Below are 25,518 nucleotides of genomic sequence, written 5' to 3'. Positions count from 1 at the left end.
GTCTATAAACTTATCAGGGAAGAAAACAGAGGTTTGTCTCCTCTGTTGTCTATTACCACACAACTTCTGCCCCCTGTGACCCCTGATCCCACCAACAGGGCTCCTGTTGTTTGTGCAAGAACATCTTTCCTTGAAATGTCATTAGGAACTTGAAATGTTTCACAGGAATGCAATGTTTCTGATGAACTTCTGACAAACAAACATCACATATTTTCAAAAGCAATTTGCCAGATTTCCTGCCAAGAAACCCTGACTCCCAAGTTTTGTTCTTGTAAGAAAATGAGCCATAGGAATTATTTCAGGTCTAACAGAATCCAGGATCAAGAGAAATCTGGCATCTCATCAGGCCAACTGAGCTAAAACTGAAACCTTCTGGAAGTCCAAATCCTAAGAGCAGCCTGTCAAAGCCTCCAGAACCATCAACATTTTACCCTACCATCTCTTCCTTCTCTCTACAATCAAACCCAGAAACCTCCATGCTCACACAACACATTCCTTATCTTGCTGCTACATTAACACCACCTTCACCAAAAGCCCTCAGAAAAGGAGTCAAATCATTTCAGTATTCAGAGTATTAGTTTTTTACTAAAGATTTATCAGTAGTTCACTCATGCTGAACATGCATGCGAGCGTATTTAGTGTGCAGGCATCTTCCTCACCCCATCCCTCTGTTTTTCCCTCCCCTTTGCTGTAACACCTAGTCACAGAACAGCTCTGCAATGGCAGCTGTTAATACCATTTGTGTAATGTAAAATAATAAGTAATAAGAATGAAATGCATGTTCCCTGGGACTCTGTGATAACTCCAGGTAAAAATAATGCCATGGTAGGGGAATAGACTCGTTAATAAAATTGCCCTCGGAAGAGTGACTTGTTTACTTGTGTGCAATGGAAAACAATATGTTATAAAGCCTGGCATTAAAAAGAAATGATGATCAAAACTTCACAACAAACTGCAGGGGATATCATCATGTACCTGCCTTGCAACAAAATAAACTATCAGACAAAAGGCTTTGAGGGTGATTTGTCAAGGGCATATACTCTCTTAGGTCCCTCTTATTATTGCACGAGAGGTTCAGTGTGCTCCAAAACAACCAGGAGAAGGTGATGTCCTTTAAAGATCCAATCCTTTGCTAGCAAGGCTCTTTTTATTAAGGCATATTTTTGTGAATCTTGTCTGCAACCTCAGTGGTGACAGCACATTATCCAAAATTGGGATACTCACTTGCAACACTGAGATGAATCAATGGACCTGTCTTGTTCTCCCCATTCTTTTCATTGACTGCCTGGACATAGTAGCCTCCTCCATCAGTTGCTGATGTTGCAAGGATGACCAGCTGATTTTCCAGTGTGATGGCTCTATTTAGGAAAGAGAAAGATCATGTTGAAATGAAAAGAATGGTATCCATTAGGCAAAACCTGTCCAACACTTCAGAATGACAGACTGAGATGATATTCATTAGTCAACTAAACCAAAGGATGTCAGAACCAAAAGCAGCCTGATGTCAAACACACTCACAAGTAATACTTAAGATCTTTGATGCTCTCTAGAACATTTCTCTGTTTAGATTGTGTAAGACATTTATCATGACATGCAGCTACAACATATAAAACTAGAACAGTTTAAATGGCAATAAGAAGTTACACAGGAAGCAGCAAATGACAACGGAGACTGATAGTCTGCAAACGGCATCGTTATGGCCTGATGGGAGTCCTGGCAATCATCAGCATGCTGTAAAGTCACTTTTATTGAAAACCTCTTCAACAAGTGAAAGACAGCCTATTAAAGACTGTCAGAGAATAGCAAATCCCCCAAAAAAGTAAAAATCAAAAACAGTAGAACCTCAGAAGGTAAACTTTCTGCATTTATGGCATTGCTAATTATCACAACATCACAGCCAAGAACACCAGCACCTTAGAGCTCAACTGCTATACACAGATGACTTGTAAACAGGAAGGGAAACCTTTCCATTTAATCTTCAGCAGGAAAGCACAGCCCTATAGTTAGCACTGGCATAGACTCTATGAATGTCATGGTATCCACGAGACTATCCCTGCTACACAGCAAATGTCTCTATAAACTACCTTGTAGGCAGCATTCCCATAGGCACTGCAATAAGACTGGTTACTTGGCATTTTACATGATTAAATGGTCTTTACTTGAACAGCACAAGGTTTAATCAAGAGACACCATTTAAAACTTGCAGGTCTTAACTGAACAGGACAGAAGAAGCTCAAAAAACAGGTAAGAATAAAAAAACATACAAAGTTTCAGAAAAAGCCTGTGGAGCAGTAAGTTTCTACACCAATATGCCTCCAAAAGAGTCAGGGCTAAGTCAAAGTATTTGGACGTGAATTGATCAATATCAAACAATCCTGTGTTTCTTCCTCCTGTTTTGGCATGGTGTGGTTAGCATTAAGAGTTCAAAACTACCTTACTTTTGAAAAAGCATTTAAAGCAATGGGGGGGGGGAAAAAATCACACATTTCTTCTGCAGCATTCCAGTTTTTATACGTAGGAGGAGGTATAGAAAATTACAGACAGAACATAGAAGTATCATAGTATATCAGAGGCTGGAAGGGATCTCAAGAGATCATCAGGTCCAAGCCCCCTGCCAAAGCAGGATCATCCAAGGTAGTCCACACAGGAATGCATCCAGGTTGGTTTTGAAAAGTCTCCAGACAAGGAGGCTCCACAACCTCCCTGAGCAGCCTGTTCCAGTGCTCTGTCACCCTTACTGTAAAGAAGTATTTCACCTCGACATGAGGAGAAAATCTATGTTCAATTTTGCACCCATTGTTCCTTATCTTATCACTGTGAACCACTGAAAAGAGCCTGGTCCCCTCCACTTGACACCCACCCCTCAGATATTTATAGACATTGATCAGATCCCCTCTCAGTCTTCTCTTCTCAAGACTAAACAGCCCCAGGGATCTCAGTCTGTCTTCATAAGGGAGATGAAGAGAGAGTGTGCAAAGCCTGGGTGTGTTTTATTCATATCACTTGAATTCTCCAATGTGGATACAAAAAACACGAAACTTCTATAAAGCCATCAGTAAACACTAAAAAAACAAAAACAAACAAACAAAAAAATCCCCTGAAAAATATAAGGCTAGATTTTCAGCTCCCAAATCACTCATTGTCCTTCTCTTTACATTATCTTTGTTGACAGTTTTTATTATAAAAACTACTTGAAAAATATCACAGTATGAATTTTTTTTCCCTTTATTGAATGAACCTGTACTCATTTAATTGACTTAGAAAATTAATCAAAAGAAACTGTGATAGATTTACAGAGTGGGGATATAAAATGCAATTAATATGACATTTGATAAAGCAAATAAAGATAAAATTTTAATGAAGTGCTAATAATTGAATATTATAAGAGAATGACATTTACATTTATTTCTGCTTTAGTTCTGAAGAAAGCAGCACTAGTGAGACTGTCTGAAAGTGCTGAAACACATTTCAGGTTGTTCTAATACCTGCAGCAACTGTACCCAAAGTGTGAAGGGTGAATTTTGAATGCTAGCAAGATGTACACTGCTAGTACCTGTACAAAACTGACTCAAAATTCTGACAGTTAAACCATTATACTCAATAGATACTAAGACAGAGCAAAGGGAATTCAGATTTACTAAAATAATCTCAAATGAAGATTTTATTTTTAAATTATTATGCACAAATATGTATTGGAAAGCAAGTAAAATGTAATGTTTGTGAGGGAAATGCAAGTGAATTTTAAAGACTAAATGAACATAAACATATCTGAATCTAAAGGTCAGTGCAGAAGGGTTAAAGTTTATGAATTGCAGGTTCAAAATAGCGTGAAAAGGTTGATGCTAATTTGTCTAGGAAGAAAGAATTAGAAGACAAAAGAAACTACTGAAGACAACTCTTTGGGCTCATCAATTACATGGTCAAATAAAAGTTGGATTAGAACCTCCAAAATGAATTATTGATATCTTCTTAATTCTGTGAAAAATAGGATGATTCAATTTCATTAGCTAAAGATGGGTATAGAACCAGACAGAAGCCTTCACAGGCTGCAGGCTCTGGGAGTTTTATTTAGTTCAGACATGAGCCTTGTGCATCAGGAAAACCAATTAGTCACATTTTAAGGACTCATTAATTTCAATGTTTCTAAACCATCTGAAGACTCCTGCCCCAACCCTTACCAGGGTTGCAGCGACTTCTTTTGCACAACAGCTGCACAGAGTGCCCTAAAACTGGCTCAACATGTTTTCCTGGGTTTATTGTTTGTTTTCATTGTCTGATACAACTTTTAGATGACAGCACCACACTCATGTTCCAAGGAAAATCTGATTCCCAGCTGCTCAGTTTACCAGCATATTTGAGGAAGATGACTGCAGCAGATGGAGTGGACCTGTCAGTAATTCATACCCAGCACAGAACTCCTGAAAAATATAAATACTGACTTTTTTTTTTTTTTTAATGCAATATGGAACTTAATCTAATAATTTGAAGACAGGAGCAACCAGCAAGTAAACTAAACAGACTGATCCTTGGGGATTCCTTAAGCTTAGGGGAAGGAGCATGTTAAATCACGCATTTTAATAGAGGAATTTTTACAACTTCTCTGGAACTCAGTGGAAGCCTGTTGGGAAAGATCAGCCCATGTACAAACCACCATGTACATGAGAAGTAAGCAGTAACAATCACGGATTAACTGAGCAACCTGATCTGATTGAAGATGTCCCTGCCCATAGCAGGGGGGGGGAGTTGCTACTAGGTGATTTTTTTTTTTTTAAGGTCCCTTTCACCCCAAAACATTCTGTGATTCAGTATTACAATGTCCTACAAGCATTTCAGTGCTTCACCACAAAAGCAGCCAGAGACTAGAATGGGTAGATCTCAAAGTGAAGATGAATTGGTACTTTGAAACCACAAATCGAGCTTATGATGTGCTGCTTGTCCAAAGGCTATGGTCTGACAGGATGCAAAAAGGCAGCAAAGATGAAGCTAAGTTATTTTCTATACCCATTTTTTTTCCTAAGACTTTGAAGATGAAAACAGGCACCTAATGAGTTTTTCCATCACTTCTATTTATTGCAGCCCCAACTTAGCACTTAGATACACTCTGAGATTTTTAATTGCAGCCTTCTGAATTGTCCAAATACTGTAAAAAGATCTGGTGCAAATAATCTGTGTGTTTGATCTCAAGCTAATGGAAATTATTCTGTTAACATCAATGGAACATGAATTAGACCTTTAGAAGAGAATTCTTCCAAAGGGGATACCATTATTGAAGTATTTAAGACAGTTTTGGAGTTAAACACAATTTTTTTCCAGCACTGAAAATTGCATCATTTATCAAAATGCTGCGCAAGGGCTCTGTAGTATCTTAAATAGGTGGATTTCCATTAATAATGTTTTTGGTTTTTTTTAATGGGGAAAATACCAAAATCTACTCTGCATGTGGGTAATTCCCAAAAGTTAGATATTTGTTAGATTAATAGTCTACCAGATTACACAATAAGTAGATAATACTAGGTTATAAAAAACATCATAAAATGAGAAGCAGAGTAACCTGATTAGGCTTTCTCTTAGAAGGCTGCCATCTGCTCATGACATAGCATGCAGTATTTGAGCACAAAGGCCTCCATAAAGCCTCTTTTCCAATATTATCTCCAGCTAATATGACTTATCAATCCTGCTTTACAAGATTTTTTTTTTAACATGAAAACCTCTGTTCCCCTCTTAAAAACTTTTGTTCGCATTACACAGCAAGCACTGATCTTGCTCCACGAGCCAGACACCACCCAGCAACAGTGATGGTCATGGAAAAAGGGAAAGATTATGCAGTAATAACAACATAATTACTGAAAGACTTCCCCCATGGATTTCCCCTTGTAGGAAAACATTCAGATACGTTGCAGTTAAAAACCACAGCTGTTCGAGTGAAATCCTGACTGTGAGTAGTGCATGCATGGCTTAACAGAGTGAGCATTTCACCACCCATGTGCCTTCCAATTCTGATGGGGAATTATTAATCAAAATTATTTAAATGCATGTCTCTCACAAGCAGTTCATGTTTTTTCAGGGCTTGGTCAGAGAGCAAAATATTAACCCACGTGCTACAGAGGAAAATGTCCATGGCAACAAAGCAGGAATTGCTGTGATTGGGTACCAGGTTCACAAAACACTATTCAGGTTCCAGGTACATTGTTGCTGCAAATCAACCACCTAATAAAAGTTTACACAACCACCAAATATGAATTATAACTACACAAATTAATGCATTGATTTTACACTGTAATTATGCCATGGCACAACATGTGCTTCTGGGAAGTGACTGGGATTTCTAGTCATGAAAGCATCCCAAGGTGACACAAGAATAAATGAGACAGTCCTAACTGCCAGGCAGAGGTTGAATACTGTCCTGAAAGGAAGGAAGACAAGCTATGGACAGGTTGAGCAGATATATTTCCAAGAGGAAATGAGAGAAGTGGCAAAATTTCCACATTTCAAGCTTGGCCTCCCTATTTTCTAGTACTAATTTTGAAGCTTGCAAAGTCTTGGTTTAGTAAGGCTATAGACATCATTCCCTGTTCATGACCAAAATTACACACAACCTGTTGGAAAAGAAGGCTGGGAAAGAAGTAGATGGAAAACAAATCATCAGTGATCACTACCTGACTGGAAAGCTCTATCAGGTAGAAACTGACAGGGCTCTGTCTCTGATCCAGCATTATTTCATATTTTCATTGGTGTTTGTTGACTGATTATGGATTTCACATACTGAAGCTACACAAAGTCCTAAAGACTCAAAGACAGGATTTAGATTATCGAATGCAGGAGACCCATTGAAGCTTCTCCACAAGACTGAGGCTTGCCATTGAATGACAAAGTACAAAATGCTGCATTTCATATGGACTGACTGCAAAACAGGCAAAGCTCACAAGAGGGTGTGCAAACATCAGTAGCATTGAAGAAATGACCCTGTTTCTTAGTCTGTGTGGCTTCCATTCCCTTTTGGCTATCAGATTTAAACATCTAGGCTAGCCAAGAAGAATCAACAAAAGACCCAAACCATCCAGAACCATCCACTCCCAAACACCCAACCCCAGAGAGTAATCTAGAAAATATGTCATGCAGAACACTCAGAAAAAGGTCATGACAAGTGTCTTCATATATATACAAGAGTGATACAAAATAGTATCTCAGATTTAAAGCAGGATCATCAAATATTTAGGTGTTATAAAAATCTTAACAGTTGGCCCTCAGAAAAGATTACTTTTAGTCTTTGGAGATAGAGGCTCCCAGAGAGGATGCTCAGATGAATTATCCCAAATATATATTTAAAATCATGTTCATAGCAAGCAATTACTGGTCTAGAGATTAAAAAAACCCACAAAACAAACCCCAAGATAATCACTACATAACTGATCATGAAAGAGATGTTTCCAGGGAGAGACAATGCTACCAATACAGAAGTGAGCAATTACAGAAACAAACTAAGGAATAATATTCATAAGTGACTACAGCTAAAAATGTTCTTTATCTCCCTCCAGGTTTTCAGCAGCTTCAGTTCTTATTTAATGCAACTTTATTATTACCACATAACTCTGCTTTTCTGTTTTTGAGGATTCCTGAGTTTTTTTTGTTTCATTTGGTTGGTTTTTATGATGACATTTTAAGCCACAAGACAGTACAGCTGATATAAACACCTATATGTGCTTTTGGATGTTATCCTACTGAACCACACTGATAGGTGCCTGGATGTGCTGCTCCATCAACAGCAGTTCCCAAGCTAGAAGAAAAAGCCAGACTTTTAAGACAAAATACGCATCCCAGTCAACAATAGAAACCAAAGATTCAGAAAACAGTAAATCCATTTTCTCCCATCTCCTACTCCTATAAAATACTTACTGCATTCAAGATACTTGTAAAGAGAGTATCTATTTTCTTCTCTCTCCAGTTTATCATGTTATCAACACATTGAACTCCACTTGCCACATCACTATCTGTTGCTATGGACATAGCTAGCAACCACTGGAAAGAGTACTAGTGGAAATTTTTTAAAATAAATGGGTTATTTAAACACAATACTGCAGTTAGAAAAGTCTTATAGGTTGTTGATCTACACAGCTGGCTGACTTCACTGAGAGCAAAGGCACAGACAGTTTGCAATCATTTGGGATTTTATAGTTCAATTTCCAAATAGAGACAGACATAAATATTGCTCCACTTTATGGTCTTTCTCCTGAATTGATTATTCAAGGTGCTGTGGGGTTTTAAAAACACTAATTTCCCACCCCCCACCCCTACCACTTTCACTGTGAAGGGAAAACTTCTGTTATTGAATTATATCTTCACTTCTGATAAAGCAAGTCAGCATGATGGCATGTGGTGGAGTGGTTTGTAGTCAAGTATTAAAGAGCTTCCTGTTGAACATTGTATCTTCATCTCATTATTTCACTAAGATACATACTACAGAATAAAAAGAAATGTAAGGCATGACTGTGAGCTGCACTAACTGTAAAACAAATTAGCAGTGGTACAGCCCCATCACAGGGGCTGAGAAGAAGAGATTGAAGACAGAATGGATGATATGACAATGAGAAAGGAACCTTCAACCTCTTCACAGCATATTTAACAGATAGACTTAGATGTGCCACGACTGTGCCTGCTGAGATGCTCTCAACCTGTTTATCCTTGTTCCTGAATCTCCCTCAGCACCATCTCTGCCATTTTGTTCCCAATTCCACACACATCTCATATGAAACCAGCTCCATTTTCACACAGGTGTAGCTGAGAATAAGATTTGATACAGCTGTTGCTGAATAAAGATACTGAGTCTCCAGGAACAAAAAAATGCTATCACAGCAAATGAAGTGTCCACATAGTTTGGAAATAAAATTTCAAATCTTGGATGGGCCAGCACAAATTTCTTTCCAATACCTTTGGTCAGTTTTCTCAGCTGAAACAAGTCCTTCTTCAATAACTAAATGTATGTAAATGAGTGTATTTGAGTGATATACTCAGAGCATTGACAGAAATTATCTGACTGTAATCGTGAATCCCAACAGCAGCTGCATAGCAGCGAAGATGGAGCAGCCTCACACAGGTGGAAGACTTCAAGGGATCAGAACCCACAATGACTGAATTAGCACATCAGCCAAAGGCTTTCTTTTAATTCTAGTGCCAGAAAAAGACATATTCATCTAACCAACTACATCCAAAATTACCACACTAGCCCTACAAGTGAGAAGAACAGCCCTGAACACACTGTTCAACAGCTTTAGGTAACATAAAACACAAGTATGTTGAAACAAATGGGAGTTTTAAGGGATAGGAAATTTTGTACAGCCATAACTTATTGCACACTTGTTTTGAGGAGTAGTAGGGAATGTTATGCTCCAGAACTAACAGCCTAGGCATCCATTAGTTTTTAGATGCATTACTTCTTCTTTTAATAGCACCAAATCTTTAAACAAAGAGCATGGGCATGGTAAAAAAAGTAGCAAGTGCCTCAAGCTGCTGCCATCCATAAAAAGAGCAGCAGTACTGGGTAGCAACAGAGCAATTTACTTAGACAAGTTTTACTATGAAAGATAATTAAAGATTTAGTGGCCTGAATCAATATAACAGCTAACACTACGTACAGTACTGCAGCTGGCTGAGACTAGTGTTACCGCTGCAAATTCATTCCACAGTGTTATTATAGAGTATCTTGAGTTTGCTGTCTGCCTCGAAATCAGGATTTTTGTGTAGGTATTTCTGCTCACACAAGACATTCTACTCACATTAAGACATACACTACTGCTGTGCAGCATGAATTGAGCACAAGCCCACGAGCCAGATACCTCCACATTTGCCAGTGACATGTAGCCCTAGGTGAGTTATTTAGCCTTTCAGTCTGCATGGTTTGCCATGAGAGAAAGAGAATAATACATCTCTGTATTTCTTTTTATGCTAGAAAACTTATCTAGAGGCTTAAATAGTTAATACCTCTAGCACTCAAAAGATGCAGAGGATTATTGAAGTGCTAAACCTTAATACTCCTGACTTTCCTCCTTGCATTTCAGTTTGATTATCAGGTATTTTGTTATGACTTTAGGCAAAGCAAATTCTTGCTTTATGATTTTGCTTTTAACATCTCCTGGGCAACACTCACTAGCAGGTGAGACTTGCTTCCCAAACACCAGTCTCCTATTAACTCATGGTATTTCTCAGCTTCTTTCATCTGAATCTCCTCGTACTGAGGGCAGATGCATTTAGTAACAAATACAACACAGACTTAGCAAAATCCTGGTTATTATTGAAAATCATACAGCAGAAGAAATTTCAAGTCAGTCACTCAGACATTCTTTAATGCCATTAATGCAAACATTTCAAAGCACTTCAACTTAGTGACAATAAATCAAAGAAAACACTAGTTATGAAAATCAACCAAATAAGCAAAACTTCAGTAGATGTTTAAAAGGAAGCAGAAACTCCCTATTTCTATCATAAACAGGGACATAAAAGCAGAGCATAGTTGTATACATTCAGCCATATATTGAAGCCAAGCACTAGAAACTTCAAAAGAAAACTGTTTAACATCCCAGAGCGTTTTGCATTATGGTTTCTAACAAAATGGAGCAGGGTAAACAACTGGGAAACTATTGCTCTATTAAGAGCATCTTATCTATTCAGTTCAGTATACATTAATAGTCAGAAATAACATGAGCTGAAAGCTTTTCAGAAAGGAGAACAACTGAGGCAAACATACACAAAGCTGGTGTGTAGCAAAGCTACTGAACTCTAAAACCTTAGAAAGTGAAGTTATAAGAAGGTTCATATAAGAGATGGAGAAGATAAATGCCATTACATCTAAACCTAGCCAGTTGATCATCCCTTTCCCAAGCAAAGTAATACTACAGACATCAGAATCTATGCAACCCCAATGTGAACATTAACATCATTTAAAACAGAGGTGCCCTGGAGAAGGAAAGTTTCCTTTTCAGATCATTTGTATGTTGTATTTGAAACACTGCTGTAGTCCTCAACTCCAAACTGCATAAAGAACACTGCTCTGGCCAACTCAAATGTAAATAATGCACGGTTTAAGGAGCAACATACCATAATTTTTTTTTTTTTTTTGTGCTTTCAGCTTGGGTGGTGGTGTCACAATCAGGATGAAAGGTAACCTATCAACTCCATTTATTTTTAAATTACTTGAAATCCATAACGGGTGAGTTTGCATGACTTACTGCTTATTTGACTCCTGAGTCTAATGACCCAAATTTCCTTGTGGTGGAGCAGAAACATATATTCAGGATTCTTGGTTGTAAAGCTTAAGGAAGTCAGAAGGCCAAAGCTCCTGTAGTAAATCTTGCCAGAGCTCTGGTAGAACATCAGCAACTTCTACTTCAGAAACAGTCCCAGAGGCAACATAGAAGGCAAAGAACTCTAACTCCCTTCCTTCCAATACTGAAGCTAAGTACCACACATGCCCTCTAATGAGGAGCAATAGAGAGCAAGCATCTGAGAGCCTGCCTTGTTTACATTTGCTGGGTGATCCATAAACACTATGGCTATTGAGCAGGCAAATGAAAGCCTGAAATGTCAGCAGGTCCAATTTGGTTTCTTGGATTTTTATGGCTACAATATGCTTTGCAGAGCATTTTTATTTTCAGTGTTGAAGAAAAACTCTGCTCTGAGTTACACAAGAAAAGAACTCACAAATCCTGGAACAGAGGCATGCACAATAACCTGCCCCACTCCCATTCCTGGGGTTGGGAAGGGAACGCTCAACATCTTGCCGACGCAAGTAATTCTATACAACAGTTAGACCAGAACAGAAAACCTCTGATGCCCCCAAAGTCTTTGCTGCAATCTGTCTTCACGTATTTATCTCCTTACTTGCAGACATTTCTGCTGCAGAGGTTTTAGGGATTTGCTCCTGCAACGCAGCAAAATGCTGCTCCCTGCGATTCCCCTCATCTGGAGAAGAGGTGCTATTACCGAGTTAATGGACAGTAGACACAACAGTTCCATCACCTCCAGTTACTGACTCTTTTTATCCACTTCACCCTGTAATGAGGATCTCTCCCTTGCTCACATTTACGTAACAGCAGCATCAGCTATCCCCTAATCCTGCCACACATTAAAATGGGAAGATAGATGTAGGAAAACATTAAAATGCCCTTATCACTTGGCTGCAGGGGTATAAACTTAAAACAGCAGATTGTTTTTCTGTGGAAAGCAAACATACATTTACTTAATTTTCTTCCTAAATAATCCTTACGAGTGCTGGAAATATACTTTGATTATTACTGTAAAGATAAACAATGAAATATTCCATTACACCTTACCCAGGTTAGATAGAAACAAATTTGATTCCTTTCCGTACATGTTTTTCCCAGGTGCATCCACACACTTCTTTACATTCAAGAATCAACTTTTATTACAAGCTGAGTGTGTAGGGAACAGGGAGATAGGGAAAGAAAACAGAATGAACAGAATGCTAATGAGAAAGAAAAATACAACTCCATCAGCCAATCCCTTTAATTAGGCAGACATCTACGTTTTTAACTTCTAAATTCTTAATCCTGTTGTTACTCAACAGAAAGCAGAAGCAATGCTCACATAAACACTGCAGGCTACTCTGCTGAAGGAAATATGAAAATTAACCTCTTAGCTTCTAAGATGAAAATACAATTCAAAAGAAAAAAAAAGGGTTGTATGAGAGCGTCATAGGACTGAGTTGAACCTGCAGGTGATACTCAACACTATGCTGCTGCCACAGCAGCTTTAAAAATCGAAGTGCTGGATGGAGCAAAGTATGTTGCTTAAAGTTCAGATTGTAAGATGAGAGGCTTCCCGTTCCAGGCACTGCTGCCATTTTTCAGGTTTCAGGGTGTTGGCCTTTGTTACTGGGCTGGCTTGAGTGGATGGAACCTGTTTTATTGCAGGCTTCTGTTGCTGCTTCTGCATTTTGCTGCGTCTTTCTGCAAACAGGCTAAGGTCCTTGTGCATTGTGTCATTTGCAGCAAAACTATTTAGCTCAATTCTTTATCTCAACTTGGAGTTTTTCTTTAACTTTGCCTCCCGTCTGTTTGTGGAGAGAGGGGGGCTTGTATGAATAGGCTGTGCTAACCCAGGATCAAGAGTCAGAGCAATGAGGCCAACAACAGCAACGTACACACTACAGCGTGAAATCTGGAAATTGGAGCTAATGAATAGGGGATACAGAACACAACAGTCACACAGGATTGTTAAGTAGACTTCTTGTTTTCTTCCCTGTCATTCTTAACCCAAAACCTAAGACCTAAAGCATGGATTTGGTTATACTGCAGCTCTTCCTGAGTCACATAAAACAATCAGAAAAATGACTAACAGCAACAAGTCTTGTTAACTTAGTAACAGTAAAGAAACAGACAACTTCTTGCAGGTTTGCAGTACTTAAGATAAATTCTCAGTAATCTTTATACAAAGGGCAGAAATAAATTCACATAGTAGCCTTGTGTTGAGGTAGCAAAATCAGATTGCACCAGTGCTTAATATTTAACCCAGAAGCTGAACATGGACCCAGGCATTGTAACTTACTTGTTTTTAAGCTAAAGCAGTGATGCTGGAATGCAGGCTCACAGTTACTCAATAAACACAAGCCTACAACTCCTGCTCAATACACTCTGCAAAATTAGAGACACCGCTGGGAAAAAGGAAGTCATGCCATGGCTCGTTTCTAATTGAGTCCTTGTGTATGAGAGAGAGCAGAGGAGAGGGCACACATCCACACTAAAACACACAGATATGCATCCCAGGAGATGTGTCAGAACTGCTTCTTGATTGATCCTCTGTCAACTGAAGTTCCTCCTTCAGCTCATTCAGCGGTCTGAGGTTTTGAAGTAGACACTTTAAATGCTGTTCCTCAGTGCCTCAAATGAGCCAGCAGTGCCCGCATGCAGGCAGGGATTGTTATAATCACTGAATCAAATTTTAAGACCTAATGATATTGCTCTACAGATAATTTCAGCGTTCTCAGTTTAGATGGTTTCATCCAAAAGGTCACAAATATTAAGTGTACTTTTTCCCCTCTCTTGTTCTTTACTTTTCCCTACAGAGTGGCAACTGAAAAGGAGTAATTGAGAAGAGAATGTGAGTCACCCTGCAATAGCAGGAGCAGCACCAACACCACTAACACCATGCCACTGGTTTCCCTCTTAAAGCAGCAGAGGAACTGTCAGTTCAAATAAACTCCTCAAACCGATAGCATTGGAAACAGAACTCCACCAAAACTGAACACTTAATCAATGGAATTTTTTTTCTGCATTCCTATTGCTCCTCAGAAGCAGGATCTCTTGATGTCTCAAGGATGTAAAAAAAAAAAAAAAAATGTTTGTTGGTAATCTCTATGTCAAAAGCACCATTAATAAAAAGCTCTTTTTTCTGAGAAACAACTCTCTTCTTTCCATATAAAGCAGCTGTAGGTTTACTAGAGTTGCTGAGCCACCTGAAGCACTACTCTTCCACCCTCTCATCATTTTCTGCTACACACACTTCCAAGTTCACATCACAGTGGTGCCTCTATAAACACACAGCTCACATGTGTTATGTGTCCCAGCTCTGCGACAAACTACCAGTGAACCCACTATGGGAACCTGCAGCAAGGTGTAAAGGACAATGCTAAGACGATCTGTGAGGATGGATGAGCAAAGCCCAAAGCTGTAAATTTCAGTCCTTCATTGCTTTAAACCATATACCATCCACTTAATGTGAACTTGAACTAGGTCCTTGAGACTGCTTTCAACCAAGAATGTATTTTAAAGCAAAAAAACCCCAAAAGGGACATAAAACATTTGTTGAAACAATTGCCTAACATTTCCACATTCCCATTATTTTCTGCAAACATTTACTCATAGCATCAAACAACACAAAATTATGCATGTTCCTTGTACAACTAAGATTACCTGCCAGGGTAAAACGGTGCAGAGGCCAACCAGTGAGCACTGGCACAACAGCTGCTCTACTGCAAAAGCACAAATAATCTGCATTGGAAAGCTGCACCTGACACTACAGAGACCAACAACATTTTGAGCAGCAGAACTAATGAGGAATTCTCTCTTGCAAGTTCATCTTATGCCCTTAAATCTTACCTCTACCACCACAAAAAAAAAAAAATCAAATAAAACCTTTTTCTTTAACAATGAACCTACAAACCCACTACCCTCCTTGGCTACGTCCAGCCATAAAACATACTGGAAGGTCTTTTCCAACCAAAACAGCTCTATGATTCTATGAGCAAGACTTTCTCTCTTCATTCTTCCCTCCAGGCAGCACTCCTTTCCAGCATTAAGTCCCAACCCTCCCAAAGTCTTGTTTCCTTCATGTTCTCTGAATGTGGAGGTTCCATGTGAACATAAAGAAAAACTTGTTCACTTCAAGGGTGAAAGAACACTGGAAGAGGCTGCCCAGAGAGGTTGTGGAAAGGTGATCCTGCTCTGGCAGGGGGGTTAGAGTAGATCATCTTTTGAGGTCCCTTCCAACCTTCAACATTCTGTGATTCTGTAATTCTTATTGATGATAATGCAGAACACAGCTGCAATTGACCACTCAAAAGGTTACATTTTGTTTTCCTGAGGACAAGATGGTAGATTCCAGTTTTAAAAGTGTTGAAAATTGTCATGGAGTGGCTGCAAATACAGAGTTTCCAAAGCTGTGAGATTTAAACTTGCAGAAGACTCAGAATGTTGTCCACCTATTCCTACTGCAGATCCTTAGAAAAAAAATTATGTGCCATTTCTTCTTAATAAGTGAAAAATACCTGTATTTTAAGGACATTAAAGGCTCTGAGTAAGCATATAATCATTAAATATTCAGAGTGTACAACATTTCATGTGCACAACATTGAATATGGCAAAGAATAATGCCATAATTATAGCTCCTGTAATAATTATATTTTATTGTGGATTTGTTCCTCTCTTTATCCCACAGTGGGTATAGGCTTTTAAGCAGATGCCTCGGTTTTGCCCTTTGCAGGTTATAAGCAGATCACTGCTGTGTTGATTCTGCAGTCATTGTCAGCTATTCAGCAATCTCATTTTTCTTCTCCTGTTTCAGCAGAGATGAAATGCTAAGTTTTTAACCTTCCACTTCCCTGCCACTTATTTGGCTGTTGGAAGCAAAGCTTAAAGCTTAAATAAGAGAGCAGGCATATCCTCAACAGTAACACATTTTTCTTCTCCCTGGAGCTCTTGAAGCAGCTGTTTTAAAGAATGAAGCCCAGTCAGTGTAAGGACACAAATAAAAAGACTGGAGTAAAACATAAATTGAAGGGTGTCTTTTTAAACTAACAGCAACTTAGATTTGGTCACTCAAACCTCCAAACAGAAACTTGTCTTGCAGAGAATATATTACAGATTTCTTATTATAGATACAGAACATTAGTAGATATATTCTACAGATACCAATATCTCTCTGTAGATCTGTTTGATAGCTACAGAATATACTGAAAGGTATATTCTATGTGTACAGACATATAGAATGTGTCTTCTGGAATCAGAAGTTTATGTGGAGCCATGTCCCCACATGAAAAAGCAGTCACATAAGCATGGATTTCAGTTCTGGCTCTTTCTGCTCTGAGGCAATGGGAGCAGTGGAATTTGTCATGAAAAGATAGATTAGCATCCACAGGACTCAGCGCAATTCTATCCAAAGCAGTACAGCAATGGAGAAATAAATTGGATATTTACAAAAGTTCCTCCTAAAAGACTGAAGCTTACAGAGTATTATTTATATCCTTGGTCCACATCTGCCTCTGGATGGTTTCTTCCTGCAAAGCCTTTTTGAACTTGTGGGACAAAATTAGCCCCACTGAGCAGAGGGTACAAAGAGAAGTTCCCACAACCTTTGTATGAATTGGGTGCTGGGTTAGAAGAAAAAGCTCTGAAGTGGCTCTGGTCAGCCTGATCTAGTGTGAGGTGTCCCTGCCCATGGCAGGGGGGTTGGAACTACATGATCCTTGTGGTCCCTTCCAACCCTGACCGATTCTATGATTTTAAGTGGTACCTCATTGCTAGAAAACCTGCTGCCAGCTGGTCTTGGCTGAGCTCAGAAGCTCCCAGTTATCTCCAGATGAGTTGCAGCTGCTACCACTTCTTCCTAGCATGATAGAATTGTTTTGGTTGGAAAAACATCTAAAAATCATTGAGTCCAACCATCAGTCTAACACCACCATGGCCATTAAACCATGCCCCAAATTGCCATGTCCACAAGTTTCCTGCACACCTCCAGGGACAGGGACTCCCTGAGCAGCCTGATCCAATGTCTGACCACTAATAGCTGTGGCTGTGTGCCAGAGTGGTGCTTTGATCATTGACCCTTTTCTTTTGCTTCTTAGAGTGCTTCCCAGTGAGGGAAGCCATCTGAAGGAAGGCTGAGACAGGCCCTTCCCAGAAAGCAACTAGCTACACTTGGAAGAAGTTTGTGGAGTTGCAGAGGTGAAGACACCAACATCAGGAGATACAGAACCTACAGCCCAGCAGAGATCAGAAAACACTGAGAAGGGTGGAAGTGAAACACACAACCAGCTGCCTGTAATACACAGAATCACAGAACATTAGGGGATGCAAGGGACCTGGAGAGACTGTGGGGTCCAACCCCCCTGCCAGAGCAGCATCACCTAGAGCAGTTCACACAGCTCCAGAAAAAGAGACCCCCACAACCTTTCTGGGCAAGCCTGTTCCAACATTCTGTCACTCTCACAGCAAAAGATTTTCCTTATGTTCCTGTAGAAAATCACCAATGACTAACTAACTCCAATTACTCTAGTTGCAGCAGGTCTCTAAGAAACTTTAAAAAACTTTGGATACATGCAAAAACTCTTCAGTAGTAACAAGCAAAAGATATATTTCTGCAATAAGAAATAGCAGGAAGCATGATTCACTAAGTGGCAACCTAGCATAAAACAAAGTAGTTTCTAGCAAACTTCTATAAACCATGGATCCAGCAACCACCTAAAGAAGACAGATTTTAGTATGCAATGTTGTATAACAAGGCCTAGAGGTCTAGTTTTCACTGTGGTATGTATAAAGATATAGATGAAAAACTGTTAGACTTTTCTAGCATGCATTGAGACTTGAGTACAGGAAATTTGGGCAATGGATTTATTACATTCTGCACATTGCATCCTTACCTGAACAGAGAGCACTGCAATTTCAGGTTTCTGCATTTTATACTAGGACAAAAAAAACCCCAAAACAAACAAACAAAGAACCCTCTGACATTTAAAATCACTTATTTAAATTTTTTGTCAGCAGTTGGGGCTGTTGTAAGCTTGCCCATGGTATTGTTCAAAAATCTGCTACCTTTCTAATCCCTGCAAACTCAAACCAGAAGAAACCAATTCCAGGACTGTTAATTGGCTCATCCTATCAGGATGGGAATCTTGCAATCCTTAGCAGTGAACTGCCGATACCTCTTCTCAATTTATAGGGTTCCAGTTTTCCACCCCTTTCCTAGGATCTTCTAGCAGACCAGGCTTAGTTACCACTTAGGAAGAGTATCAAAAGCCTTCCTGAAATTAAGATGCATGACATCTGGTGCCTGAATTGTATCTATGGAGCCTGCTACCAAACTGAAGAAAGGTGCAACAAAATCCATTTCTCCATTTCTGATATATATATATATATTGATTGTTAAATGATTTTTGTTTAGGAAGATAGGATTAGTTCTTCTGTTGCTTATTACCATGTTTTTCCAGGACTGTGAGGTAAGCTGACTGACATTTAATTTCCAGGTCTCTTTTTCCCCCCTTCCTAAAAATAGGCCTGACATTTCCCAGTGTTTTGCATCCCCAGCTCACATTCGTTCCCCTGGATAGCAGCTAAAAAATTCCAAAATTGCTCAGTGGGTTCTGTACATAACCTAAATAAATTTCACCTGGCCAACTGATTAAAAAAAATACTGAAGGTATGACATCAAATAAGGGGAATGATTATATACATAATAAAGATGAAATATTGCTTGTTTCCCAAAGCACCATGATGTTCTCATTATTTTATTATTACTTATTTCCAATTTATTATCTCAGCCATACTGAGGGTTCTATCATTCTAGGGAGCTGGAGAGCACTTCTGATCCTCAGGATGTAGTTTGTTGCCTTGAAAGGATATTGAGTTAAAAAGAAAATTAATATGAACTAAATGAAGCCTCTCACTGCAGACCTTACTTTTAAAACTGAAGCTAAATCATGTTGGATGATGCTTCCCCCAACCTCTCCACAGCTTTTGAGTATCTGGGAACAATCCACTGATGGCTGCTCTGATCATTTGTGCTGCTTGCTCCTTGCTGCATTTGCTCACAGCTCTCCACCCAGATGACTCCAGCCATCCCACAGAACTTCCAAGGTAAACCCTTGCACTGAGAAAGTAATTGAGATGCTGACAGAGTAGCTCCTAAAAAGAAGAGATTTCTTCATCTCATGCTTCATAAAACTCCAGATCAGAACAGAGGTAATGAAGAACACTAGAAACCAGGCAGAGTTTTCTGTGTGTCCTGAGTGAAGCCAGCAGACCATAACACACCAAACCCCATGTCTGGAAGCCAGACTTTCCCTTTCCCTGACCTAGAAAATGTGGGAAAGAAGGGAGAGACGTGAACAGATGTTTTTTTTTTTTTTTGATTGCTTTCCTCACTTACATTGCAACAAGAGAACATGACAATATGCTCCATAGTGCTGTCTGGGGCCTCTTGACCACAAATTTCTTGCTTTCAAACTTAAACTCCTCTAGAGTTATGAAAATTATGCAAATATTGATAAACCTCCAATGTAGCTACATGCTGCAAATAACAGCCAGGTAAGTTACAGACTAAATAATCAAATTCAACACACAGAACCACATCACTAAAATAATTAAACTAATACAAAGAGGTCATTTACACAAGCCCAGTTGTTTGTAGAATTCCTTCATTTAGTGTTCAATGAAGTTGCAAAGGATCGAGGGCAAGGAATGGGAATCCCTTGTGGGGCAAGGCATGGGAATCCCTTGTGTTAAGAAAAGGATGTTGAGCATAACACTGAAAAGCAATCTCTCCCATTTCCTGATCAGCTCTGCTATGTGCAGTCACAAGGGGCACTGTGTTTTGTGGATGGGCTACTGCAACACCATGAATGACCTAATGTTTTCCAACAGTGGTAGTTGTAGTACTCAAGGTTAGTGCACTACATGGTCTTCTAGTGGTCAATATTGAAAGGCTTACAGATAGTTGTGGAACATTCTGCGTATTAGTTGGTAATGTGCACACTGCTCATAAATATATATTACCTGGTGCACTCTGTGTAACATTCAGAAAAGTTTAACAGATCTCAGCATTACCTTAAGAAGTAAAAGAATTGTACTGCATGCTTGTGCATTTATGAGCACATATATACTCTCCTTGTAAATATATTTGTAAATGAAAAGGAAATCGAATGGGAAAGGGGTTTTTTTAATCATACCTTTGACAAAATAATGGCATCATTATCCTTCCTACAATGTGCAACTGTAGAATATTTCACCTTTAATTATGTATCTCCATTGTTTGTTTCCATAAGCCATTTTCTTATACCTGACTGAATTGCATAAATGTTATTTTAGAACTCTTAAAAAAAAAGAAAGACCTGTTAATTTGAGAATTTAGTGCTCTAAAAATATCTCTGTTATCAGGGTTTTCCAGGAAGTAGATGTAGAAAAGGAGAACTAATTCTTAGATTATGCAGCATACTGATATGAAATCCATTTCATTAAAAATATAAACTATTTTCTTTACCAAGCCATACACTTGATTTGTGTTCTACCCCCAATTTTGAAACTAACAGCTCCAACTTGTTGCTTCACTCCAACCTTTCATGCCTCCAAATCTAATAAAAAATAATTAAATAAAATGATCTGAAGTCACCTAAAATATCCTGTTTGTCACTATGCAGCACACCACTGCACCACGACAAACCAAATTGGGATCTCTTTTTCAAAAGCACTGGATCTGTAAGATAAGAAAAAACTTCATTAGCTGCTTGCTTTATGAAGATGATGAATCAGTTAAGCAATTCTAAATTCACACAATGAGGGGCAATAATAGGAATGTACACAGTAGATAACTAACAGTTGTAAAACTTGTAAAGCTTTAGATACTACTGATAGGAGACTTGGTTGTGTGAGAACTTCTTGTTCACTGCAGTCTTTGAGGTTTGACTTTCATTGAATAGCAGTGGTGTATGGCTATAATCCAGACCTGCTGCTTTTGTCCTTCTAGATGTGTTCAAAAAGAAGGATTTGCATGAGTGTTTTTCAATGAAATGTTTCACAGATGAGAAAAATTCAAATGATGTATGGTCAACATTTGTATTCCAACAAAATCATCTTGTTTGATAAGACTGTTTCTTAGTTTTCATGAGTGGGAGCATTTCAATTCGCTTTCTGGTGTTCGCAATTGAGCTGCTGAACAGATAGTCCTCAAAAGACTCTTACTGGGGGAAATCCATTTAAATAGTTCATTTTCTGGAAAGGCTTGACTAAGTAGTTTTCCTACACACTTATTCTTTAAAATTACTCAGCTTAATGCAATCAATGCCACTGCTCTGTTGTTCCCTTTGTAGATTTATTTTTAGCACCAATATACAACAACAAACCACAAGCTATAGAAACCACAGGCTGATTTCACTTGGAATTAGGAAAACACAACGTTCATGGGGGCTAACAGGAAAGTATTACACTTGGGTCCCACATGTGAAACAGGCAGAACAAAACGAGGTTGCAGTAGTTAAGTTTAAATGTAGGTACAATGCTGCAGTCCTCAGTTGCATTTCATGATATGTATTAGCTTTAATAAATATGACAGCATGGTAGATTTAGTAGAAATCTCAAGGCACATTAGGGACTCCATCCAAAGCTGGCTACATGTAATATTGCAGAGGTTAATCTACTTGATGAGAAAGCAACCCCACCCAGAAGAAATGACCCCTTCACAAGATTTTTCTCAAAGGAACTGTTACTCCTAACTAAAGGCACTGATTTTGGTTAGAAAACCCAAGGTCAAAGTATTCTTGCTTCATAAAAACAGAAATCACAGAAACATTCAGCTTAGAAAAGACCCTGGGGATCACCAAGTCCAACCAATAACCCTGCTCTACAAGGTTCACCCCTGAACCATAACCCCAAGCTTATCTCCTGAAACTATATTACCAAGGCACAACAGAGTCATTGGGAATTTTCCCTGATGTGCTGGTTTGGGCTGGGACCCAGTTCATTTTCCTCACCAGGAGCCAGGATAGGAGTGTGGTTTGGATTTGCTATGGAAACAGTGCTGATATGACAGAGATATTTTAGCTCCTGCTGGGCAATGCTGACACAGAGTCAAGACTTTTTCTGTTCTTCACCTCATCCCACCAATGGGGATGTACAAGAAGTTGGAAGGGGACACAGCCAGGACAGCTGACCAAAGGGGTGTGCAGTACCTTATGAGATCATGGAATTGTTAGGGTTGGAAGGGACCTCAAGGATCATCTAGTTCTCACCACCCTCATGGTATAAAACTTCTTCCTAACATGCAATCTGAATCTACCCACTTCTAGTTCATGCTCTGTATATAAAGCTGGGGAAGAAGGAAGAAGAGGGGAGGAGTGTTTGGAGTGATGTTATTTGTCTTCCCAAGTCACTGTTCAGCATGATGGAGCCCATCTTTCCTAGGGATGGCTCAACACTCTTCTGATTCCCTCCCTCAGCCTGCCACAGAGAGAATCACTGTGGCGGGCTCAGCTGCCTGAGGTTAAACCATGACAAATGGGAAAGGAATTAACCTGTTTGTAATACTTTATAGCAATGTGATAAAAAAAAAAAAAACACAACAAAAAGAGAGAAAGTATTTTTTTCCTAATATGGAAAAATAAGGGTTTTTCCCCCGAATTATGAACCTGGATTTAGCATCTAACAGAGTCATAATTATTCTCAAAATCAGATTGAGCAAATATATGATCAATGCTTTGGGCCTTTTTACCACCTTTTATTATGCAGACTAGCTGACAGCAGTATGTCTATGTATGCAGTCTGTATATGATTGCATGAATTAATCCAATTCCTCAACAAACCCAGAAACTAAGATGGAAAATTGCAATCCATTTCTTACCAACTACAGCAAATACCACTTGTGCTTTCTAAGATTAAAGCCAGATTTTGGTTCTCCTGACTGACATCAGCCCAGCTTCATTTGACCACTCAATACACAAGTAAACACAGAAGCTTCCAACAATCACAGAAATAGATTTCAAGTGGGACACACACAAACAGATCACAGAATCATAGAATTGTTAAGGTTGGAAGGGACCTCAAGGATCATCTAGTTCCAAGCCCCCTGCCATGGGCAGGGATACCTCACACTAGAGCAGGTTGCTCAGAGCCACATCCAGCCTGGCTGCAAAAACCTCCAGGGATGAGGCTTCCACCACCTCCCTGGACAACCTCTTCCAGTGTCTCACCACCCTCATGGGGAAGAATTTCTTCCTAACATCCAATCTGAATCTACCCACTTGTATTTTTGTTCCATTCCCCCTAGTCCTATCACTACCTGACATCCTAAAAAGTCCCTCCCCAGCTTTCTTGGAGCCCCCTTCAGATACTGGAAGGCCACAAGAAGGTCTCCTCAGATCCTTCTCTTCTCCAGACTGAACAGCTCGAACACTTTCACAGTCTGTCTCCTCATAGGAGAGGTGCTCCAGCCCTCTGATGATCCTCATGGCCATTCTGTAGACACATTCCAGCACCTCCAGATCCTTCCTGTAATAGGGGCTCCAGAACGGGATGCAGTACTCCAGGTGGGGTCTCACCAGAGTGGAGTAGATCATTTTGTATTCTCTTTATAAACATCAGTTTTCCCAGAACAAGTCCTAATGGCTTCATTACATTTTCATTCTTTGATTTCTCTGCTTCAAAATTCATTTTTTTTTCTTTGTTTCAAGCTTTAAACTTTTTTCAGACAAAGTTCTGAAGCATTTTTTTAACAGTCAGAGCAATTGCTGGAAATATTGTGGATTAAAGGACAGTCACACCTTCTCCACAGCACTACACAGACTTGCAACTACATGCAAACATCTGTGCATTTTCCCATCAGCCTATAAAAACATCCAAATATTCCCAAAATGTCTGCCCTGTACTTCCTTTAGAAAAATTGGCATTACACCATACAGGATATTGGGGCAGGACTCTCTTACCAACAGCAAAAAAAAATGAAGTTGTAGCTATCAGAAATAGAAAAGTAATTAATAAGGATTTATATAAAGCTTTAAAATGTAAATACTAGAAATGAGAAAGTTGTCCTGGCAAAAAGAAAGTCCTCAATGTCTCAGAGAAGAGGGAAAAGACAACCCATATCCACATGCAGCCCCCCTGATACAGTTATTAAAGGTGCCAAGATGAATTCAATTTCCAGACTGCAAGCAGAAATATCAGGCATGAGAGGGGATTTCTGCAGAGACTCAAGTAACTGCTTTGGCTTACAGATATTGATCAGAGCATGCAGATGAAAGGCAAACACACATAGCTGGTCTTACAGACAAGCCAGAATGTTATTACTGTGACAAAAATCAAGCTATCTGCCTTTTCCCCTTTTTAATTAGATACTTCAAAAAGTACGGAGCGTACAGATTCTTAGCATTTCGCTGAGGAAATTCTCTCTTCAGTTTAAATGCAGGATTAAGCCCATTGCTGAATCAGCTCACCCTGCCTCTGGAACAGCTCAGGCTGCCACAAATATAGGAACTGCTTTTAGATGCAGAGTTAGTCAGAACAAAGCCTGTATCACAGTTCCCTCCGCTGCTAGCTGTTTTAGCTTTGCTTTCAAGGGACACAAGCAATGAGTTGCAGTAAGTCAAGCTCTCCACGTTCTTCTAGGGTTGATTTTCTTTCTGTTACTGTTGTTTTGAAAGTAACTCTGCCACAACAATCTTGCTCGGAATCCCCAGCTGCCTATCTGTCCTCTGAACACAGCTGAACAGCAGACATTCCTGCTTGACTCCAGGAGTTACTTGGTCAGACTCGACATATCCTGAAGGATAAATAAATACACTGTAATAAAAAAGGGCAGAGCTGAGAAACTCAGGATAGGGGCACCACTTCACCTGTGTCCATCAGGAAAGAAACACACATTTTGGCTTTCCTTACATACATATTTATGCCTTGGAATTCTAGAAGTATAAGGAACTTTTACTGCAGACAATTAATGTCCAAATATGCAATGTATCTGCCACAAACAGCCTCTCTCAGCAGATTCTGAAGGTGCTTAGGTACTGTGCCATTTCATTAATCAATCTTTGCCTGAGGCACAGCTCATGAACTTACCCAAGTTGCTGCCAGGGTTCCTAGATCATCTTTTGGCTTCCTAGTAGGTTTCAGAATGAGAATTACCCTTCATACACTATCCTATTACCACATCCATTCATGCAACATCCAAATGTATGCAGTACACACACAACAGACAGCAGGCAGTTGCCATTCTGTATGTAAATTAAGTCTCTTAAGACAAGGTGCAAGAGAGAAC

At 39.3% G+C, this 25,518-nt stretch overlaps 1 protein-coding gene across 1 annotated transcript in view; it reads right to left on the bottom strand.

Moving 5' to 3' along the window:
* SDK1 (sidekick cell adhesion molecule 1) overlaps positions 1-25,518 on the bottom strand; it is a 420,137-nt gene that overhangs the window by 221,868 nt on the left and 172,751 nt on the right. The window contains exon 5 of the mRNA XM_054390916.1: positions 1,225-1,358. Coding sequence (XP_054246891.1) covers positions 1,225-1,358 — 134 coding nt within the window. The remainder of the gene's footprint in view (positions 1-1,224; positions 1,359-25,518) is intronic.

The sequence above is a fragment of the Indicator indicator genome, chromosome 22 (genome assembly GCF_027791375.1).
Source record: "Indicator indicator isolate 239-I01 chromosome 22, UM_Iind_1.1, whole genome shotgun sequence".
Taxonomy (NCBI): domain Eukaryota; kingdom Metazoa; phylum Chordata; class Aves; order Piciformes; family Indicatoridae; genus Indicator; species Indicator indicator.
This window is presented reverse-complemented; position numbering and strand designations above follow the sequence as displayed.